At 35.3% G+C, this 23,872-nt stretch overlaps 2 protein-coding genes across 2 annotated transcripts; one reads left to right on the top strand and one right to left on the bottom strand.

The window, feature by feature from the left end:
• The first annotated feature begins 4,455 nt into the window (after positions 1-4,455).
• Positions 4,456-8,755, top strand: LOC139865695 (serine/threonine protein phosphatase 2A 57 kDa regulatory subunit B' beta isoform-like). Its single transcript, XM_071853775.1, has 2 exons — positions 4,456-5,938; positions 8,272-8,755. The coding sequence occupies exons 1-2, from the start codon at positions 4,787-4,789 to the stop codon at positions 8,572-8,574; spliced, it is 1,455 nt and encodes a 484-aa protein (XP_071709876.1). The 5' UTR covers positions 4,456-4,786; the 3' UTR covers positions 8,575-8,755.
• A 1,682-nt stretch (positions 8,756-10,437) lies between these two features.
• Positions 10,438-14,104, bottom strand: LOC139869241 (probable pectate lyase 5). The gene is made up of 5 exons (XM_071857558.1): positions 13,971-14,104; positions 12,779-13,478; positions 12,502-12,693; positions 11,562-11,767; positions 10,438-10,684 (listed from the first exon to the last, which is right to left on the bottom strand). The coding sequence occupies exons 1-5, from the start codon at positions 14,102-14,104 to the stop codon at positions 10,438-10,440; spliced, it is 1,479 nt and encodes a 492-aa protein (XP_071713659.1).
• Between the last annotated feature and the right edge of the window lie 9,768 nt (positions 14,105-23,872).

The following is a 23,872-nucleotide window of genomic DNA, read 5'->3' on the forward strand; positions in this document are numbered from 1 at the left end:
TCTAATACAAAACCCAATGGAATATATTCCATTAAATCACAAAGATTTCTAAATGGGTTTATACAATCGGGACGTATGTGGTATAATCGATTAAATTACTACTTGATAAGAAAAGGGTATACATATAAACTTATTTGCACGTGTGTTTTATAAAAACAATGTTCGGATATGTGATCATAGCTGTTTATATCAATTATCTTAAATAAAGAAATCTATGAAGCCATTCAACTTCTAAAGAAAGATTTAAAAAAAAAAAAAATCAAGTATTACGTTGATTTACATATTGAGCATATAACTAATGACTTACTTATACATCAAATAACTTATACCGAAAAGATTTTAAAATATTTTAATATGGACAAGACAAAAACTATTAAGTACTCATATGGTTGTTAGATCTTAATATTGATACTAATCCATTTCTGTGATGATCGCTCCAAATCCATATGGACAATACGTCATTCATTGATTTCATTGCGAGGTATTTGACCTCTATATGATACGTTTTGTAAACATTGCATTCTTTTGAAAAGGCACACCATAAATGAATATTTAAATCAAAGGTTTTCAACATCTGATGATTTCTACATATAGACAATCACTGTAAATAATAGTTTACAATAGTACTTCCGTTGACAGTACAGTCAAAATAAGATACATGGTGATGATTTGGTGAATGCAACGTTTCCTTGAAAAATATACCATGTATGACTCCATGCACATAGCTTGTCTAACATATAAGCAAACAGCGGAAGACTTCTAGAAACCTGAGAATAAACATGCTTCAAGTGTCAACACAAAGGTTGGTGAGTTCATAGTTTTAATATTACACATAATCCGTATATCAATGTGGATTACAAAAGTTCAGTTGTTTTATTCAAAACGTTTATCAATAGGTTTTACATAAAAGGTGGATCACAAGATTTCAGTTGTTTCATCCGAAACGTTTATCAATCGGTTCTACAAAATTGAGCACCCTGGTAACTAAACTTTAACGCTTATATAATTTGTACCCTTTGTATAATCATCTTAATAATACACGCAAACCAACGTGTACGCTTCTCAAATAGCATACGTCCGTTAAAAGGCTAGTGCTCTAGCTCGGACGGGGATATCAAGCCCTATGGATCCATATACTACTACTCGCGCCCACCAGTTCTTATAACTGGCAGTTACTAGTTACCAAAGCTAAGGGATTTTCGGTTCAAACTCAGTGTAGAATTTAGTATGTACTTGTATCCATTGTGTTTAAAATAAAGTGCATGTATTCTCAGCCCAAAAATATATATTGCAAAAGCAATTAAAAGGGGAGCAAATGAAACTCACACAAAATCAGTTTTAGTATTTGTATCCATTTAGTAAAATAGATATAAAATCATTGCATGTATTCTCAGCCCAAAAATATATTGAGTAAAAGGGATCATATGAAACTCACACAAAATCAGTTTTAGTATTTGTATCCATTTAGTAAAATAGATATAAAATCATTGCATGTATTCTCAGCCCAAAAATATATTGAGTAAAAGGGATCATATGAAACTCACGCATATAAATATTGTATATCGGTTAATAAAGCATTTGCATGTATTCTCAGCCCAAAAATGTAGAGAGTAAAAGGGATCTTATGAAACTCACTGTTTAATATTGATATACAATATTGTAGGAAAGCACGTAGACGCATCGGAGATGATAAACACGAGGTTTGCTTCACAAAAATACCCCCGAACATTACCCATAACCTCCTTGGTAATAACCCATATTTTCCTTAGCTCTAGCTCGCTCGGAAACTCGTTTTGAAAGTGACACGCTCAAGACCTCGTCGTAGTATTTTATGTATAATATTAATACTACTAATAATAATAATAAGATTAATAATAATATTAATCTTAATAATAATAATAATAATAATAATAATAATAATAATAATAATAATAATAATAATAATAATAATAATAATAATAATAAATACGGAGTAATATATGTGTGTGTGTTTTTTTTTTTCTTTCTTTACTCGGCAGAAAATGTTGCAATTTATAGAACCTGGCCTGAAATCTGGAGTCATGCGACTCGCATGGAAATGGCCTTCTGGCCATGCGACTCGCATGAGGACCAGGGACAGCTCACATTGTTTTGGCTCCTAGCTTGTCGACATAATATAAAATAAATATAAATATATAAATAATTAATATAATTATTTATATATTATATTTTATTCTTGTGCATAGTAGACTAGATATTTTTGGTCCGTTGCGTCGGGCGTTTCTTCTTGACTCGGGTCCCGGTTCCGGATTTTCAAACGCATTTTCGTACGCTTAGAAAACTAGCATTTTACGTTTTGTAACACGTACACTTGTCAAAATATAGACTTAGATTATCCCTAAAGTATACCTCTCAAAATATAACTTATACATTTGAGTGTTTTGGTCATTTACTTCTATAAATCATCGTCTCACTATTTTTTTTTGAAATACATTTTTACTGTAGCAATTCACTGTAGCAAAGTCAATTTCACTGTAGCAAATAGTGATTTTAGAAAACACTGTAGCATTTTGGGTACTGTAGTAATTTGAAAATGTTACTATCGTTTACTAAATAACTTGAAATTATATATATGTATATATTTTTTTTAATATACATAAATCAGTTTTTAAATACACATTGGAAGTTATTTATAAATAAATTTTAATAATAGATATTTCAACTTATCATATATATTCAAATAGATATTTAAACCAATAAATTTAATGTACGGTATCAAATAATTAATACATTGTTACCTTTTCAAGTTATAGTATATATGTATCTATTTACATATAATTGTTCGCGAATCGTCGAAAATAACCGAAGGGTATTTAAATATATAAAAGTAGTTCAAAAATTTTGAGATTCAGTTTTACAGACTTTGCTTATCGTGTCGAAGATGTTAATCATACAAAGATTAAGTTTAAATTTGGTCAAAAATTTCCGGGTCATCACAATTTCATCCTCTAGAAGATCATGAAGATCTTCTTGGTTCAGAAGTTCCATATTTTAGTGCAATTGGGGCTCTTATGTATCTTACAAATTATACAAGATCTGACATTTCTTTTGCAGTTAATTTGTTAACAAGGTTCAGCTCAACCCCTACCAAAAGACATTGGAATGGGATCAAACAAATAGTTTGATACCTTCGGAGAACTACTGATTTATAATTATTTTATTCTAACAACTCGAAACAAGATTTGTTTGGTTATACAGATGCAGATTATTTATCTGATCTACATAAAGCTAAATCTCAAACTGGATATGTATTCCTAAATGGAGGCACCGCAATATCATGACGTTCTCAAAACAAACACTTGTTGCAACATCATCAAATCATGCCGAAGTGATTGCATTACATGAAGCTACTCGGGAATGATTTTAGTTAAGATCAATGATACAAATCATTATTGATTCTTGTGGACTAGAACGCTATAAAAGCCCAACAACTATCTATGAAGATAATACAGCTTACATAGTACAAATGAAAGAAGAGTATCAAAAATGACAGAACAAAACATAAATGCTGACGAGGCGCTAAAGCTATAAACGGTCTTGTATATTGGTAAGGCTCAGAAAAAGACTGAAAGGGAATAGGAATTGAAACAACAGTTTGAGCAAACCATGAAGGAGACTGTAGACAAATCACATGGGTCAAACTTGTACATAAAAGATTTAGATGATACAGTTTCAGATGAAAACCTCAGATTCTTCTCATATACCCAAGATCTCGTAAAAGACAACCAGATTAAAATGAGATACGTTCAATCAACAACTCTGCTGATCTTTATACCAAAGCACTGTCAATCGCTGTTTTCAAAACATACGTTCACAATATTGGCATGAGCCAAGTTCAAAAGATGTGACGACTCAGCGTTGTCTACTTGAGGGGGAGTCAACTCTATGCTGCACTCTTTTTTCCTTAGCTAAAGTTTTATCCCACTGGGTTTTCTTTAGCAAGGTTTTTAACGAGGCAGTATTAATTGCTCTTTAAAAAAATTACCATCCAAGGGAGAGTGTTGTAAATTTAGTAGTTAAATATGGATGGTAATTAGTCAAATATAGATAGTAAAATTTGTACTATATATATGTGCATAATGTAAGTTACAAAAACATACATATACATTAAATACATCACACCTCTTCAACCTCTTTCTCTCTTATATCTTCTACAACACATCTCTCTTTTATTGGTTCTTTCAATTTGAATATATTGAACCAGGTCACTAAAGGTAGTTATAAGCCTACGTAAATATAACAATTTAATTTTATTTAAGGAAGTCGTGATGGCAATTACTTTTTCTTGGAGTTTTGACCGGATATATATATATTGGTCAACACATTAGTCAGACAAATAAATCACTTGAAACTCAATTATACAGTCATCTTTTGTAATCTTTCAGATTAGGTCTCAATAGTTCCGTGTTCATCCAAAATTTCAAGACGAAATGATTGATTTCAGGAGCTTCGTTGTCACTTGTTGATTCGTTAATTTGTCCTATTCTTCTACATATAAATCAAATTAACAGATTTACTTCAATTTTTGTGGTCTCAATTACTTCAAAAGGTACGATCTATCAATGTTTATATTCTGATGCTATTATTACATCTGAATAAGTATATCTATCTTCTATACATATTACATATGTAAGTATACATGTTGAATTAGCATACACAGAGGATATTAGATACTGAACATTTTCAATTTAGGGTTTAGGTTTTGGGTATACATATCCATACATCCATACACACATATTATATAAGTATGTTTAAGATTATAAAGGGGAAAAAGAAAGGATTAAAACAAGAAGCAATTGAACCACCACCAGGGCTGAATGTTTCATCAGATGTAACCATAAATCACGCATCACGATCGGCTACTGTTACTGAACAACAGTCAAGTGCTAGGTCACAGAATGCTGCAGTATCGGTATCTGCGATGCTACCGCAACCTGGTGCCATTGAGGTATTGCCTATGTTGAAAGATGTACCTGTAGCGGACCGACATGTTTTGTTTCTTAAGAAGCTGCAGATCTGTTCGTACACGTTCGATTTTACAGATACGTTGAAGGATAATAAAGAGAAGGAGATTAAAAGGCAGAATTTAATGGAGCTCGTGGATTTAGTTCAGTCAGGGTCGAGTAAAATGAATGAGATAATGCAGGGTGAGATGGTTAAAATGATATCGTTGAATATATTTCGTTGTTTGCCTCCTCAAACGCACGAAAACACAGGTACTGAAGTACTTGATCCTGAAGAAGATGATATGTATTTGGATCCTTCGTGGCCACATTTACAGCTTGTTTACGAATTGCTATTGAGATATGTTGTATCATCGGATACTGATACGAAAGTGGCTAAACGATACATTAATCATTCATTTGTGTTGAATTTGGTTGAATTGTTTGATACAGAAGATCCACGTGAACGTGAGTATTTAAAGACTATACTTCATCGTGTATATGGTAAATTCATGGTTCATCGTCCTTTTATAAGAAAGGCGATAAATAATATCTTTTATAGGTTTATATTTGAAACCGAGAGACATCCCGGTATAAGTGAATTGTTGGAGATACTTGGAAGTATAATAAACGGTTTTGCGGTTCCTATGAAGGAAGAACATAAGCTGTTTCTTTCGCGGGCTCTTATTCCCCTTCATAAACCGAAGTCGATTAATTTATACCATCAACAGTTGTCGTACTGTGTAACGCAGTTTGTTGAAAAAGATTATAAATTGGCTGATATTGTTATTAAAGGGTTGTTAAAGTACTGGCCTGTTACAAACTGTGGTAAAGAAGTTTTGTTTCTTAATGAATTGGAAGAAGTTTTGGATGCAACTCAAAATGCTGAGTTTCAACAATGCATGGTTCCTCTTTTTCGAAGGATTGGATGCTGCATCAATAGCTCTCATTTCCAGGTTTTTTGTGTTACTGATTTGAATTTGGCGAATGTGCTTATATTGCATTATGATTGCTATTGATAATAGTTTTTTCTTTAGTTTTGTGTCATGTGTGGTCGTTTTGTGAGTGTTCTTAATATCTTTTTGATAGCGCAGTTCTCCATGTAGCCTTTTGTTCCTGTTTTTTCTAGGAACTCGTTTGAACAGTTACTCAACTTACCTGGCCCGTATGATTATTCACCCCAAGTTTCTACAAAAATGTTGAACTATGATCTCGTAGCAAGTTCTTATATTGCTATAGGGAAGCTGGTATGGTGTGTGAAATCTATATTGAACAACATAAGCTGTTTACTCTTGCTGAATTGCTATTAAATCGTAATATATCGTTTTTATCTGTGCACTTTTGTTAGATATGGAGCCTCATTTAGGTTGTGCTACATTGAAAAGTAATCTTTGGTGAAAGGACGCTTGGAAAAACAGATTTCGTGAGGAAGTAGTATGCTTTACGTCTGAACCACATTGATATTATGCCTTAAGTTTTTCTTGCTCTACGGATCACTATTTTTGTATTGCTTGTGTATGAATGTGAAAGTAATCTTAATACACTCCATCCAGTCTATAATCTTAAAACGCTCCATCCAGACGTCCACTCATGGTTGCAAATGACAGTTGCGACGGCCGTTGCGGTGGTTTAGTGACTAGCCCGTCCCGTTTCGCCTATAACCGTCTTATTGCTAAAAGTCATGTCAATGTCGGGATAATCGGTCAACGTAGGTTAAAAGATAACTTTTCGTCTGGCTTTGTTCTAGTGTAAACGAAAATCCCAAATCCCAATCAAAGAATAAGCTTGTGAAAACACCGACTTACATTGTATTCCTTAAAGATAAAGTAATAAATACACTATAAATGTTCAAAGCATTATAAAATACCTATATATTTTTAAAAGTCAACGTTATTTAACGTCCGTCTCGACCGATTTGACCTTTCAAGGTCCTGACCGATTTGCAACCTTGAGTGCACTTGCTATTGTTTATTTGCACTTCCATTCTCTAAGTTATGGATTTGTTGCTTGGACTCATATAGCAGGAACCTTCTTGGAAAAGTTACCTATATTGCTCGCGTCATGCATATTAAGATGATAGAAACTATAGGTGCCAAATAACACACATAATATAAATCCGCTTCTTGTTGTGTTGCAGCTGTTTATCGAAACCTACTTTTAGGAGGTGTCTTTACAACTAATAGCCGCAGGGTATGTGTCTATTACTTGTAGATTAAGTTTGATGTATTTACTTGGTAATTGATCATATGTGTGGTTGCACATATGTAAAAGCCGCACGCCAAACATGCGCAATAAAGGCACACATATGTAATTCAACGTTAGTGCATGACTATAAGGCGCCATATGACAATTCATGGACACCATAAGTAGGAGGTTAAGAACCTCATTTAGGAGTTGGATTCCGTGACAAGTAATAAGCTCCATACATTGAAGGTATGACTGCTATGTTTGTACTCTTATGAGTATGATTGAGTGATCACATGGATCGTTATGAACGGGACATGATAGATTATGCATTTGAGATGTTGATCTCAAAATAATAATCATAAGATCCTAAAAACATAACAACAATCTCAACATCTTTTTGCACTCGAATTTGTCCTGAATCTCTATGGTTCGAAATAGGTTCGATCAGTAATCAAGTTTGATATATTTGTATTAGATTAGGATTATGTTTCCTAATATAACTAGGTTAGGTTACATTGTATTATTATCCCCTATATATAAGGACCTTTGTTTAATGAGAAGATCATCGAATGAGTTCTATTAACAACCCCGCCTCATACTCTATACTCTCTACTTCTAGAGCCATTAATTACGGATATAACAATTGACTTATTTCAACATAAAACGTCACCAAGTCCGAGGACTAATCTTTTGGGCTATTTGTACATTTATCGTATTTTTTGTTGCTTTGGTCCAGTATCATTATGATTACTTTTATGTGATCATTGTTAAATTGAGTTTTTGTTAGTACTACCATGATAATTATTAATTTTAATTATACACATTAATTTTTTAACTATTATTTGGATGGCTCTTGGTAATTATTTATCTATGAGTCCATTCATAATAATCATCTTTGTGATATGCTTTAATTTCATTGCTAGGAGATGCATCTGCATATATCTGAGTAATATGAGAAGTTTATGTTCTATTATACTAACAAAATGTCATTTTGCCTTTTCATAAATCTGCAGTCCAGATCTTGCATATAACTCTTGATGCTTACAACGTTTTCTAAACCAGTTTTCATTAAAATCTGTTCTTATCTTACGTCATTTTGTAGGTTGCAGAACGTGCTCTGTTTTTATGGAACAATGAACATGTAGTGAGCTTAATTGCACAGAATCGAGATATCATTTTACCCATCATATTTGAATCATTAGAAAAGAACATACAGGGTCATTGGAACCAAGCAATCAACGAACTAACTACAAATGTCAGAAGAATGTTAATGGAAATGGATCCTGAACTTTTCGAAGACTGTCAAACTCGATACATGGACAAAGAAGCCACTACGAATGAAAAAAACATACAACGCGAGTTAACTTGGAAGAAACTCGAGGAAACCGCCTCACAATCTGTATGAAATTGTATTGTTATGGCGTATAAGTACACCAATAGAAATCAAAAGGCTTCTGTTTTTCTTTAAATTCTCTTTTATAAAAGGTATTGCCGCTTCCTACGCTTGTTTTTCATTTGTGGTTTTGGAACGGTAATATGTACAATTCGTGGCTACGATTTTGATTATTATTTTACTAATTACTCGATATGTTGTTATACATCATATAGATGTTTACTAGCATATAAATTGTTCCTGTATCTTATGTGTTCAAATGAACCATTTTGGGCATCCTTTTTGTGAATTCAAATTACTTGCTATGGTTCCTGCTCTATTTGCTATAAAAAATTTGTAATCTTTTTTCAAACAGTGTTAACTACGGAGTATTAAGTTTTATACCTAATAAGTTAATGTAATTTGACTTAAGATTATACGAGCATTAAATAAGACCTTGATATGATCAATGATATGAGTATCACTTCTTCTGATATGAGTATCATTGAACCATCATCACAAGATGGGTTAACTATCATCACGGTCACATAATAATCCGATTATACTGTGTCTATGTATATATACGTCAACAGTGAAAACTTTCTTTCTATATGATTTATTATTATTGTTATTGTTATGTTATTGTTATGTTATTGTTATTGACCAAATGTCATTATTATTGGATTTGTATTTCATTTTAATAACCCAATAATCATAAATATGCTTTTCGGTGGTTAGATTATTGATCTATTTGGTATATAAATTGTATTCTAGTTATCATAGTCAAAATATGTGGACCATATAAATTGATGTCGCTTTTGTTTCTATAGGGCATACTAAATTTCGAACGTGTATGATACAGTTGAAACTTGAAATTATGTTACAGATATTAGTATATTACTAAAAATTCTAAATTTTATCTCTCGCTTTCTACTTTCATCTACTTGTTATCTTGATCTTTTTACAATGAAATAGTAATGAACTTTGGTCTAATTTTCAACTCTAGCAACCAACTTGTTACTATATTTTTATTTCTTTAATTGATTAAAAAGTTATAACTTCGAGTGCACAAATTATTATTATTATTCGGTATTAAAGTAGAGGTATTAATTCATTCAATAATTCTACGAAATTTAAGGCTTTATGGTTTGTAGTGTTTGAGAAAAAATAAAGATATCTTATTATTTGTGAGAAAAAGGTTGATAACCCGTAACTCCAACCGTTCGAAAATCGGCTGCCAATTTCATAATGTGAGTAACATAACTGACTCACTCAACGATTGTGGCTATGTGGGTGACACGGTTCGAAGTCTTGACCTCAGCTTATTTGTGATCAACTGCTTCCACCCATTACCAACTAAGTTACGCGTCATTATTATTTAGATTAGTTATGTTAGAGCAATTACTATTTAAAGTATTCATTAAAATTTAAATTCGTAAATGCATTTTTAATTTTTTTTTTTTTTTTTTGAAAGACAAGGCTCTAAAGTGAAGTTGGTAGAGATTGAACATGAGTCTTCTTTTAAAATTTTATTCTTTTAACTCGAATAGTTTCCCATATTTTAATTCAGTGCATTGCTTCGATCCATTCAAGTAGGCAAAACATCGACGTTTGTAATTTTGGACACGAGAATCTATTAGGTTGATTTATATTCAAATTTCTTTTCTTATAGTAAGTTTAAAAAAGATTGTTATTGTTAAATGTTAATTACTAGTATTTACTAACATGTACCATATGTTTAATCAATTCTAAATTTAGACTTAGTCCACAACACACTATAGGAAAATATTCAAAGTATTGCATTTTTTTTCCTTTCTTTTATTTCCCCCAATGATATATACTCCATAAATTTCCCTAAACAAATACTATAACTATACTATTACGGAGTACTATATACTATAATTCTACAAAAGATAATGATAATACTGTAATCAAACCACCCCCATTCATGGTGGTGGTACTTGTTGTGTACATAAACAAAAGAATGAACGGAAGCAAAAAGATGATGGTCGACGGTGATGAATTTGTCAGCGCGCCGCTCCCATAGGTTATTCCGAAGAAGTGATCGCCATTATTGTAGTCACCACCATCTCCACTTCCAGTGATGGGACCGCTACCATACGACATGCTCCCACCGTTGTCCCTGTACAAGCATCGTGTCAAATAAATCATTTGATGAACTTAAACTAAAAAAATATAGTCCCTAGCTACATTGAAAACTATATATTGTGACTCAAATACATTTTGATATATTAATATCCCACTTGTATATCATAAGCCACCACAAGAGAGAAACATTATTTCGTAAAATTCCATCCACATTTATTTATTTATTTATTTCCAGGGTGTTTTATAACTTGTTTCCAATGTGAACGACAAAATTATACATTTATGATTGTAACCATTTAAGTCCTTAAGTGTAAAGATTATATATGTCCCTTTCCCGAGGGAAAAAAGACACTAGATACCCTTTAAAGGTTCTAAAAAACATGTTACTCTTTACAATGTCGATCACCTAAAACTTAGAAACATTTAATGAATTACTCCGGTCGATCCTAACATAACACATAACATGCATTTTTAATTGTTTGAAATAAAACCTTTCCCCACGTGACATTCGTTTACGCGTTTTAAATGATAAGCCAAACTATTAGCAGTAACATTTAGTAGATTATAAATGAGATTACACCAAAAAGTTTAGAAGGAATAATAATGATAAAGAAGAATATAAGATAAAAGTGGGGTGGGAAATCAAAATAGATTTATTCTCTTAACCACTAGGCAAAGGCAAGTGGTACTCGTTGCAAAAAGGCCTAGCTATGGATATTTCACAACTCAAAAATATTTTTTTAACGGCAAATTAAATTCAAAGTTAGCAACAGCCAAAATTAAAAGGATGCTAATGAGTTTTGCAATCCAATTAGAAACAATTTTGTGACACTTTCTAAACTCATAACAAACTGTAATTACCATGATGAGTTAATGACCTTAAAATGGAAAAGTTTGAGAATATGATGTACCTGGGTGCACCAAAGACACCAGCATTCATCGTGAGTTGGTCTACAAAATAGGCGGATTTAGCGTTGACACTAGTAGCCTTTGCATACATCTCGTTTGAGCCTGCACCGGAGGGCACAAAGAATGCACCATTTTCCATCAAGTCGCCATCCGTCCTCCAATTCCACATTCCCCAATCATTTTCATTTGAATCAACTCGTTTTGTAACCTATAAAATCAGAAACAGTTAAACTAGAATGTACATCGTACTAATTACTTAAAATCGAAGAAAATAATACAAGAAGCAAGCAAGCATCCCTAACAAAGAAGTATATTGTTTGGTTTTCATCTTTACATACATAACTTGATTTCCCTTGCTTGTGAACAAAAAATTTGAGTCCTTGATTCTTTTCTTTCGTTAGGAACACTAAGTCCACACATAATCATCCAACAGTCGCCTAATATGAAGACTAATTCGTAGAAATATTGATGTTCATGCTTTCGTTGGTTAGCATTGAGTTTAACCGTTTAAACCAATCAACAGACCAACAAAAAGGTGTTGGCAAGTTCGCATTTGACAAATGTTGCGTAATCGATAGAACGTAATTTTTTTTTTTTTTTTAAATATACACTAGAGTATTTGACTCGTAAAATAATTTACCCTATGCGTCTCAAAATAAAGAATTGCATTTTTATTTTAGTTTGTCTCGAAATAATGTGCCACTTCAAAAAATATGAAAGTAATTTTACAATTTTACCCTCCGTTCCACATTTTCACCCAAGTTTATGTCTAAAAGTGAAGGGTAAAAATGACATTTGACTAATAAAAGAAGGAAAATTTTTATTTGACCTAAAACTATCTAATAGACACCAACAAGATATTTACTTTGAGAAGGATGGAATACTTGTATTGACCTATTACTCAACCAATATATTTTAACAAGTTCTTGAGTTGTAGCTTACCTCTTTTGCATTAGGATCCGGTGGCGCTATGTAGCGATTACCCTGACTATTAATCGTGGGATTCGCGCTCCCGCCAATTGCATACATCTTCCATTCGGTAAAATCATTATTCACAACATGAAAATACCCATGTCTACACCTTGGCATTCTTTGTATCAACCCTCTTCCAAAATGATTAAAAGCAAATGTAACCTACACACACCAAAAACACACATTACAATCAAAACAACCTAATGTACAACTAGACATTGCATAAAAAATACTTCCAAATTTATACCTGCATCCCTTTATCAGGCAAATATGCATCATTATGACCCATGAGCATAACTTCATCATGATTAGTAAAATAACTATTTGAAATAGTAATAGCCGTTGAACCCAAAATTGCATCAATTAAACCATCCGTACAATGAGCAAATGAACAATGATCAATCCATATATTTCTTGAACCCGATATCGAAATCCCATCACCATCCGATAAACCTCTTTGACCGACATGTGTAGGACTTGATCGTATCAACGCGTTCCCCGAAGGCTTACAATCGTATATCCGAATATTATGAATGATCACATTAGTCACATATTGTACGGTAATACAACCACCACCAGTTATATCCACATTGACCCCACGGCCATCAATTGTTTTATAACTATTGACAATGAGTTCATGTTTGAGCTTAATTAGCATGTTTGATGCGAATACAATCCATAACGGTTCGGTTTGTAAAACGGCATGCCGGAGAGTGCCCGGAATTGGGTTAACTGCGTCGTTATCGGAAGAATCGGTTATGACGTAATATTGACCGCCTTTTCCACCTAATGCAAACTGACCGAACCCAATGCTGCAATCGGCAAGACGTTGTCGGTCGTTGAACCAATTTGGGTCACATCTCCAGCAATCGTCTATTGGGTTTCCGGTGAAACAACCGCCGACGACGTCTAACATATCTCTTCTGTGTATGGATACATTTAATCTCCTGAATAAAAATTAAAACTTTAGATTAGTACAGAGTAATAGGGTGTATATACTAATATACATAAGCAGAATTTAAAATTTTGATCATAGTTGAAGTAAATTCAAGAAAATTGAATTTGAGTGCAGTTGACTTTTTCATGAAAAAGAAACATACCCAGAGGGTTTAATGTCGTAATGAACAAAACCCATATGGGAATTGCTCCATAAAGGCAAGAAAGATGACATCTTTTTTTTTTATTGTTCACAAAATTTGGACTTTTTTTTTTTGTTCCTTGCTTACCCAAAAAAAAAATTTGGACTTTTTTGTGATTCTGATTGGGGTATTTTTTAAAACAGAATGACACCAAAAAGAGAAACTGATGTAATGAGCAAATCCCATATAAAAATTTAACTAAATTTCATGTCAGAAGTTATGTTGAAGGTCAAAATAATTGGAGAGACCCAGCTAAATAAATTGCAGTTTGCACTAAAAAGGAAGCAGCTTTTGTTTTACCTTTGTACTTCTTGAACGACAGCTTCAGGATTAGGATGTTGATAAGGAAGAGTGAGATTAAGAGTGGCTCTTATGGCAGAGAAAAGAGAAGTTAAAAGGCAGAGCAGGAGAATGTATGTGTATGGAGAATGCATTCTGTATGATATTATTATTGGGAGGGAAGAAGGGTTTAATCTAATAATCTTTCTTAATGCCATCAAGAATACAAGTTGGCCTTCAATGTGAATCTTTCTACGTTTTAGAGGGAAAGAATGTGCAAATTACGAAAAAAGGTACCAGTATTCTTTTTATTAGAAAATAATAATAATAATTCCTGGTATTATTGATATTTATAGTACAATACATAACTTGTAGAAAAAGCTAAACTTGCTCTCGAAGTTTATCATGTTACTTGATCCCTAAGTATATTTATAATACTTCTAATAGTTTTAAAATAGAGTATATAAGGAAATAAAATAATTGGTATTTTTGTATTGAATAATTGCAATTTGGTAACAAATTAGAATTGTAAAATACTATAAATAGGTAACGGAGAAAATAGGATTATTTTGAGGTAGGGTTTTTGCATAATTTGAAGAGGAAGTAAAGAAGATAATTAGGGGAAACAAGGAGTTTAGAGAGGAGGAAGGAAATTGAAGTCATTGTTTCCTCAATAAGTTTACATTCCAATCTTGCTTAAAAATTATTCTATTTTGTATGGAGAAATAAATAAACAAGAAACCCAATAGATAATGTACAAACTAATCGAATTTCCACAAGCACACAACAATGATAGAAATTTGAAACGAAAATAATACTAGGATAATATTACGGAGTAATACTCTGCCATTTGAGAAACTTTTGGAATTGAGGGGTGGGATTGGGGACGAGGTTGATGCTGATATGAGTCATATCACATCATATTTTCACTATACAATTAAAACATTTCTCTTATTTGATTTTCTTTCTTTTGTAGATGATGACTTTTAATTGGATAACAATTTGTGTAATACAGTACTATGTTTGATGGCAGGCTATCATTTTTTTTTTTTTTTTTTTATATTTATTCTATATGTGCGATTGCAAAAAAGTATTTTTTTTTAAACGGTGATTTTTTGGCATCAGTAGATAATTTATTTCAACAACTCTCATCATTTGCACGTAACACATACGTTTGGGCGGAAACCCGATCCCGATCGACGGTACCCGGGAACGCAGCCATTCGGGCAGTGTTCCGGGTAGAGGTCCGTGAATGATTCCGGTAAAACCTGTAGTGACCCGAACTTTTCCATGTTTATATATATTAATTGAGATTGATATTTACATGATTAAATGTTTCCAATATGTTAAGCAATTAAACTTGTTAAGACTTGATTAATTGAAATATGTTTCATATAGACAATTGACCACTCAAGTTGACCGGCGATTCATGAACGTTAAAACTTGTAAAAACGACATGACGATATAAATATGGATATACATATGGTTAACATGAGATTATGATAAGTAAGTATCTCCATAAGTATATTAACAATGAGTTACATACATATAAACAAGACTACTAACTTAAGAATTTCGAAACGAGACATATATGTAACGATTATCGTTGTAACGACATTTAAATGAATATATATCATATTAAGATATATTAATATATCATAATATCATGATAATATAATAATTTAAAATCTCATTTGAAATTATAAACATTGGGTTAACAACATTTAACAAGATCGTTAACCTAAAGGTTTCAAAACAACACTTACATGTAACGACTAACGATGACTTAACGACTCAGTTAAAATGTATATACATGTAGTGTTTTAATATGTATTTATACACTTTTGAAAGACTTCAATACACTTATCAAAATACTTCTACTTAACAAAAATGCTTACAATTACATCCTCGTTCAGTTTCATCAACAATTCTACTCGTATGCACCCGTATTCGTACTCGTACAATACACAGCTTTTAGATGTATGTACTATTGGTATATACACTCCAATGATCAGCTCTTAGCAGCCCATGTGAGTCACCTAACACATGTGGGAACCATCATTTGGCAACTAGCATGAAATATCTCATAAAATTACAAAAATATGAGTAATCATTCATGACTTATTTACATGAAAACAAAATTACATATCCTTTATATCTAATCCATACACCAACGACCAAAAACACCTACAAACACTTTCATTCTTCAATTTTCTTCATCTAATTAATCTCTCTCAAGTTCTATCTGTAACATCCCGCCTTTTTCCGTTTTCTTTTCCGTTATACTAATTTAAACTCCGTTATATGTTTATAACATCTCCCGTTAATACGCGTTTTAAAATATTCCGTTTAGGTATTTTCCGCACCCGACTACAAACTCGAGGGACTAAAATTGACACGGGGCAAACTAGTTGACTAGGTCACCTAGTCCACCCCAATCACCACCATTCAACCATCTCTCTCTCTCTCTCTTTCTCTCTAGCAAGAACACACCCAATTTCCAAATTCATTCAATCATCATCTAAATTCGATCTAGGAGGCTTACAACAAAATAAATTACATATTCGTGATCCTCTCTTCATCCTCTTCATTTTGGTACCAACTTCATCTCGTTTGGGTAACATTTCTAAAACACTAGTTTTCTTTAAATTTGTGTTCTTGACTTAAAAGTATGTTAATTAGTGTCTATGGCTCATTGTGATGTCGTGTATGTAATTTGTATGCTCGATTTGTTGTTTTTAGTGTAACTAGCATGAACTTGAATTTTGGTGTGTTGTTCTTGAATTTTGGATGATCATATGTTGTTAGATGTTGAAAGTTGATGTTTTAATTGTGTTACTAGCATCACTAGCTTCAATTTGATGTGTAGGTTGCCTTAGAAAACTTCATGAACTTGATTATTGATTTTGGTGAATTTGGGTTAGGGTTTGATGAACTTGAAATGGATTTTTGATGCATTGAATGCCATGGATTATTATTGGTAAGTGTTTAGTTGGATTGTATGCTTGATTACCTTCAAAACGGCATATCATATGTATAAATTGGATTCCCGAAACTTAAATTGCAATTGATAAACTTGAAACTTGAAAATAAACCTCTATTGATCACTTGGCGGGATTTCGGTTATAGTATATGATGTTTTTGCTTGATGAAAAGTGCTTAGTTGCGTTCCTTGTCGAAAGAGCTTTCCGATGATATAAAATACATGTTCTAATTGTTTGCGGATCATAAAATGTGATTGTTTGTGTTTTGGTTCGTCCATTTGAGGAATACAGCAAACAGGGCCTGGAAACCGATCAGGACGCCGTCCAGATACTGGGGACGCCGTCCCACCTTTTGAACCTAGACGCCGTCTAGGTTATCAGGACGCCGTCCCACCCTTCATTGTGGGACGCCGTCTAGCCATTTGGGACGCCGTCCCATTGTACTAAAACTGGCTGTTTGCTTTGGTCATTTGACATAAAAATGTTTGCTATGCTACGGACCTCCGATTAACATGAAACTTGGCCAACATGCTCATATATGATTATATAACTTAGAAAAATTGTCGGATACCCAACCCGACCCCGTTGACTTTTCCGTTGACTTTGATCCGACCAAGTTGACTTTTAATCAAACTTAACCAAATAATTGTGCAATCGTTCTAACATGTTTTTATACTTGTACCTTGCATGAAACATGACAATTTGATTCACATGCTATTATGATCGAGTCTTAACGAGCCATAGGACTAATTGAACATCTTTGACCTATCGTGCTTACCGTTATTGATACAACCTATTGTTTAGGTCAAGACTAGCATTGTTCTTTGCACACGTTTACTTGTTGAAGTACTTTACTACTCGTGCACTCAAGGTGAGATCATAGTCCCACTTTTACTCTTTTTGAACTTACATTTGGGATGAGAAAACATAAACATTTCTTTACTAAGTGAACACAAGTACAGGAAAACAAACATTCTACATACGAGTTTAGAACAAAATCCTCAATTCGATTATCATTAGTTACACTTGCCGGGTGTAAGCGAGAACTTATGTTGTATGGATCCATATGGGTTTGACAAACCCTCATTCAAACGGTTCGCTACCGTTTACGAATGAAATATATTTTCGAGAAACAGTGTATGTTCTAGCACTAAGTGATGGGGTTCAATGGGAGAAATGTTAAGCATTGATAATTGGGTGCTCGTGAAACAAACTTTTGGAATGTATTACTATTATTTCATTGATGCAAATCTTGTGGTTCACTTGTACTTACTTACTTAAACCTATGATTTCACCAACGTTTTCGTTGACAGATTTCTATGTTTTTCTCAGGTCTTTGAACGATATGTGTTACATGCTTCCGCTCATTATTTTGATACTTGCATTGGATGTCGAGTATATATGCATACATGGAGCGTCTTTTGGCTACTTTCAAATTGTGTCGCATAAGTTTCATTTGTACTTAAAACTTTGTATCGTAACTTGTGGTGGAACTATTCTTGTAAACTTTGAACAATCTTTACATTTGAAATGAATGCGACATATCTTTTGGTCAAACGTTGTTTTAAAGACTTATGACCACGTAACGGGACCTAAGTAGACGGCGCCGTCAAACATGATTTGGTCGGGTCGCTACAGATGGTATCAGAGCGTTGGTTGTAGGGATTTAGAGTTCATTAGTGTCAACCCCGAGTCATAGGGTACATTGGTGAGTCTAGACTACAACCGGCATATAGACTTAAAGTAGGAATTACTTGACTATTTGTGCATTTATACTCGAACGCTTCTACTCATATCTACTCTTAGTTCATCTTAATCTCACGTTGTTTAATTTGATTGACACGCCACCTTGACTATATGAAATGATGTCGAATGCACATATGAATCAGGGTAATATAATTTCCGGGATTATATTACGGTGACTCATATGAACGTTCCGATATTATGACATAAAGAATTTAAGGCGAGTCGAGGAAAAACTTCTCTTTATCTTTATTCTATATCACGGTTAGTATTATTGAGAATACTAATCAATGATATTCTTGTGTCTTGAAGGAACAATGGCTCCTCGTCGTGTACGCCGCAATGAAACTTCCGAACAAGCTCTCGAACGGATGATAGCTACCGCCGTAGATGCGGCCATGGCCGGTCACTCATCCAAAAACAATAATAATAACAACCACAATAACAACAACAACAATGGAGCCGGAAACTCAAACGAGGGATGCTCCTATAAAGCTTTCATGGGGTGCAAACCTCACACTTTTGATGGAACCGGGGGACCGGTCGTGCTCACCCGATGGTTTGAGCAAACGGAAGCCGTCTTTAGCATAAGCGGTTGTCGGGACCAAGACAAGGTCAAATACTCCACTCACACTTTCTCCGGAATTGCTCTAACATGGTGGAACACCTATGTTCAATCGGTGGGTACCGATGAAGCTCATGCCCTCTCTTGGGCCGATCTAAAGGAAAAGATGATTGTTGAATATTTTCCGCGCGAAGAAACCCGAAAGCTTGAGGAAGAACTAAGAGCTTTGAAAGCGGTCGGAAATGATCTTAAAGCTTATAATCAACGATTCGCCGAACTATCCTTGATGTGTCCTAATCTTGTTAACCCCGAATCTCAAAGGATTGAGCTCTACATGCTCGGTCTTCCAAAAAGCATCAAACAAGGGGTGATGTCATCCAAACCCACTACTCATCAAGCCGCTATGAACATGGCTCGCCAACTAATTGAAACGGTTGACGAAATCGTAGTTCCGGCACCTAAGGCCGAGGATAAATCGGGCGGCAACAAAAGAAAGTGGGAACCCTCCCAATCAAGCAACAACAACTTTGCTAAGAAGCCTTACACCTCCGACGGCAAGAGGGGTTATGCCGGGAACCTACCTCTTTGCAACAAATGCAACAAACATCACTTTGGTGAATGTGGCAAGTTAATTTGCCACCGGTGCCAAGGAGTTGGTCATAAGGCCAACGATTGTAAAAGTGCCACTCTCGTTGCTCGAAAGTGGCCCAATGCACCAAAGACGGGCACTTGTTACGAATGTGGTCAAACAGGTCATTATAGAAATGCATGCCCAAAGAAGAAAGATAACCCCAACACGCGCGGCCGAGCTTTCAACATCAACACCGAGGAAGCCCGGGATGACACTGAACTAGTCACGGGTACGTTTCTTCTCAACAATTCTTATGTCTCTTGCTTATTCGATTCGGGTGCCGATAAATGCTTTGTATCCAAGACTTTGACTCATTCTTTTAGCACTCCACCTCTTCCATTAGATACCACTTATACCATTGAAGTGGCTAACGGGAAACTATTAAGTGCCGACACATATTACCGGGGGTGTACGTTAAACATTTTGGGTAAGGAATTTGAAATTGACTTGATACCCATGGAACTAGGAAGCTTTGATGTAATAATCGGTATGAATTGGTTAGTCAAAACGAAATCTCACATCCTTTGTGATCTTAACGCAATCCGAATTCCTATCGAGAATGGTGAACCTTTGATTGTTTATGGCGATAAGAGTTGCACCAGACTCAACCTCGTTTCGTGTCTTAAAGTTAGAAAACTGCTCCGTAAGGGTTGTTTTGCGATCCTTGCCCACGTTAAGAAAGTCGAGTCCGATGATAAGCATATCGATGATGTGCCAATTGTTAGTGACTATTCCGATGTATTTCCCGATGAATTTTCGGGTCTTCCACCTCATCGACCGGTTGAATTCCAAATCGATCTTATTCCGGGAGCCGCACCCGTAGCACGTGCACCATATAGACTCGCTCCATCTGAAATGCAAGAATTGCAAAGTCAAATCCAAGAACTACTTGATCGAGGTTTTATCCAACCTAGCCATTCACCTTGGGGCGCTCCGATTTTGTTTGTTAAAAAGAAAGACGGATCCCTACGAATGTGCATTGATTATCGTGAACTAAATAAATTGACGGTTAAGAACCGATATCCTCTTCCTCACATCGATGACCTCTTTGATCAACTACAAGGGTCTTGTGTATATTCGAAAATTGATCTCCGCTCGGGTTATCATCAATTAAGGGTTAAGGGGGAAGATGTCTCCAAAACCGCTTTCCGGACTCGTTACGGTAGTTATGAATTCCTTGTCATGCCATTTGGTCTCACTAACGCACCGGCGGTGTTCATGGATCTTATGAACCGCGTGTGCAAACCTTATCTCGATAAATTCGTTATTGTGTTTATCGATGACATATTGATCTATTCTAAAAATGAAGAAGAGCACGAACAACATCTCCGACTTGTGCTTGAACTTTTAAGACAAGAACAACTCTATGCCAAATTCTCCAAGTGTGAATTTTGGTTAAAGGAAGTTCAATTTCTTGGTCATGTTGTAAGTGACCAAGGTATTAAAGTCGATCCCACGAAGATCGAAGCCATTAGTAAATGGGAGACTCCTACTACTCCTACTCACATTCGTCAATTCTTGGGTCTCGCCGGGTACTATCGTAGATTCATCGAAAATTTCTCTTTGGTTGCACGTCCTCTAACCGCATTAACTCACAAAGGAAATAAATTCATTTGGGCGACCGAGCAAGAATCCGCGTTTCAAATCTTGAAAACGAAGCTAACCACCGCTCCTATCTTGTCACTTCCCGAAGGCAATGATGACTTTGTTGTATATTGCGATGCCTCGAAACATGGTTTTGGGTGTGTATTGATGCAACGAACGAAAGTCATTGCTTATGCTTCTCGACAACTCAAAATTCATGAACGAAACTACACGACGCATGATCTCGAACTCGGAGCCGTTGTCTTTGCACTTAAAATGTGGAGACACTATCTTTATGGAACCAAGAGTACTATCTTCACCGATCACAAAAGCCTTCAACACATTTTCGATCAAAAGCAACTAAACATGAGACAACGAAGGTGGATTGAAACCTTAAACGATTACGATTGCGAGCTTCGTTACCATCCCGGGAAGGCAAATGTAGTAGCCGATGCCTTAAGTCGAAAAGAAAGAGCGGTGCCTCTCCGTGTCCGAGCTTTAAACATCACCATTCACACCAACCTTAATAGCCAAATTCGGGTAGCCCAAGATGAGGCTCTCAAGGATGAAAACATCTCTCTCGAACACTTGAACGTCCTCACCTCTCGATTCGAAGTTAAAGAAACCGGACTCCGATATTTCGCCGGAAGAATTTGGGTGCCTAGTTATGGGGATCTACGAAGCCTTATTTTAGATGAAGCCCATAAGTCACGATACTCGATTCACCCCGGTGCCAATAAGATGTACCACGACCTTAAACAACTATATTGGTGGCCGAACATCAAAAGGGACGTAGCTACTTATGTTTCCAAGTGTTTGACATGTTCCAAAGTCAAGGCCGAACACCAAAGACCGTCCGGACTACTTCAACAACCCGAGGTCCCGCAATGGAAGTGGGAAAGGATAACGATGGATTTTATCACCAAGCTACCAAAAACGACGGGCGGTTATGATACCATTTGGGTTATTGTTGACCGTCTCACCAAATCCGCACACTTCCTTGCCATGAAAGAAACGGACAAAATGGAGAAACTTGCACAACTTTACATTAAGGAGATCGTAGCCCGACACGGTGTACCTTTATCGATTATCTCCGACCGAGATGGCCGTTTCGTTTTTAGATTTTGGCGTACATTGCAAGAAGCGTTGGGAACGCGTTTAGACATGAGCACCGCATATCATCCTCAAACCGATGGACAAAGCGAACGTACAATTCAAACCTTAGAAGACATGTTACGAGCTTGCGTGGTTGATTTCGGAAAAGCTTGGGACAAGCACTTACCTCTCGCCGAGTTCTCTTATAACAATAGTTATCACGCGAGTATTAAAGCCGCACCTTTTGAAGCGCTATATGGCCGCAAATGTCGTTCACCTCTTTGTTGGGCCGAGGTAGGCGACGTGCAAATCACCGGACCCGAACTCATTCACGAAACCACCGAGAAAATCATTCAAATCCGAGATAGGCTTAGGACGGCCCGAAGTCGTCAAAAGAGCTATACCGACAAACGACGCAACGATCTTGAATTTCAAGTCGGTGACCGAGTAATGTTAAAAGTCGCACCTTGGAAGGGTGTAATCCGTTTTGGGAAACGCGAGAAGCTAAATCCGCGGTATATTGGTCCTTTCAAAATCTTGGAGCGTATTGGAACCGTTGCTTATCGTTTAGATCTTCCGCCTCAATTGAGCTCCGTTCATCCTACTTTCCATGTATCCAACTTGAAAAAGTGTCTTGCCGAACCCGATATCGTCATTCATCTCGAGGAGCTTCCCATTGATGACAAACTTCATTTCGTGGAGGAACCGGTTGAAATTGTGGACACCTCCATCAAGACATTGAAACAAAGCCGAATCCCGATTGTTAAAGTCCGTTGGAACGCCAAAAGGGGACCCGAGTTTACTTGGGAAAGACAATATCAAATGCAAAGGAAGTATCCTCATCTATTCGTGAATTCGGAAACGCAAGATCTCGAGGAAGAAACAACGACTACTACGCCTACTTAAATTTCGGGACGAAATTTCTTTTAAGGAGTAGGTAATGTAACATCCCGCCTTTTTCCGTTTTCTTTTCCGTTATACTAATTTAAACTCCGTTATATGTTTATAACATCTCCCGTTAATACGCGTTTTAAAATATTCCGTTTAGGTATTTTCCGCACCCGACTACAAACTCGAGGGACTAAAATTGACACAGGGCAAACTAGTTGACTAGGTCACCTAGTCCACCCCAATCACCACCATTCAACCATCTCTCTCTCTCTCTCTCTTTCTCTCTAGCAAGAACACACCCAATTTCCAAATTCATTCAATCATCATCTAAATTCGATCTAGGAGGCTTACAACAAAATAAATTACATATTCGTGATCCTCTCTTCATCCTCTTCATTTTGGTACCAACTTCATCTCGTTTGGGTAACAT

Source organism: Rutidosis leptorrhynchoides, chromosome 9 (assembly GCF_046630445.1).
Source record: "Rutidosis leptorrhynchoides isolate AG116_Rl617_1_P2 chromosome 9, CSIRO_AGI_Rlap_v1, whole genome shotgun sequence".
Taxonomy (NCBI): Eukaryota; Viridiplantae; Streptophyta; class Magnoliopsida; order Asterales; family Asteraceae; genus Rutidosis; species Rutidosis leptorrhynchoides.

Excerpts from the sequence above, each read along its gene's own strand:
- LOC139865695 (XM_071853775.1), top strand. The coding sequence starts at position 4,787 with ATGTTTAAGATTATAAAGGGGAAAAAGAAAGGATTAAAACAAGAAGCA. Across the intron at positions 5,939-8,271 it reads TCAATAGCTCTCATTTCCAG|GTTGCAGAACGTGCTCTGTT; the intron begins GTTTTTTGTGTT and ends GTCATTTTGTAG.
- LOC139869241 (XM_071857558.1), bottom strand. The coding sequence starts at position 14,104 with ATGCATTCTCCATACACATACATTCTCCTGCTCTGCCTTTTAACTTCT. Across the intron at positions 12,694-12,778 it reads TGCCTGATAAAGGGATGCAG|GTTACATTTGCTTTTAATCA; the intron begins GTATAAATTTGG and ends TGGTGTGTGTAG. Across the intron at positions 11,768-12,501 it reads CGGATCCTAATGCAAAAGAG|GTTACAAAACGAGTTGATTC; the intron begins GTAAGCTACAAC and ends CTGATTTTATAG.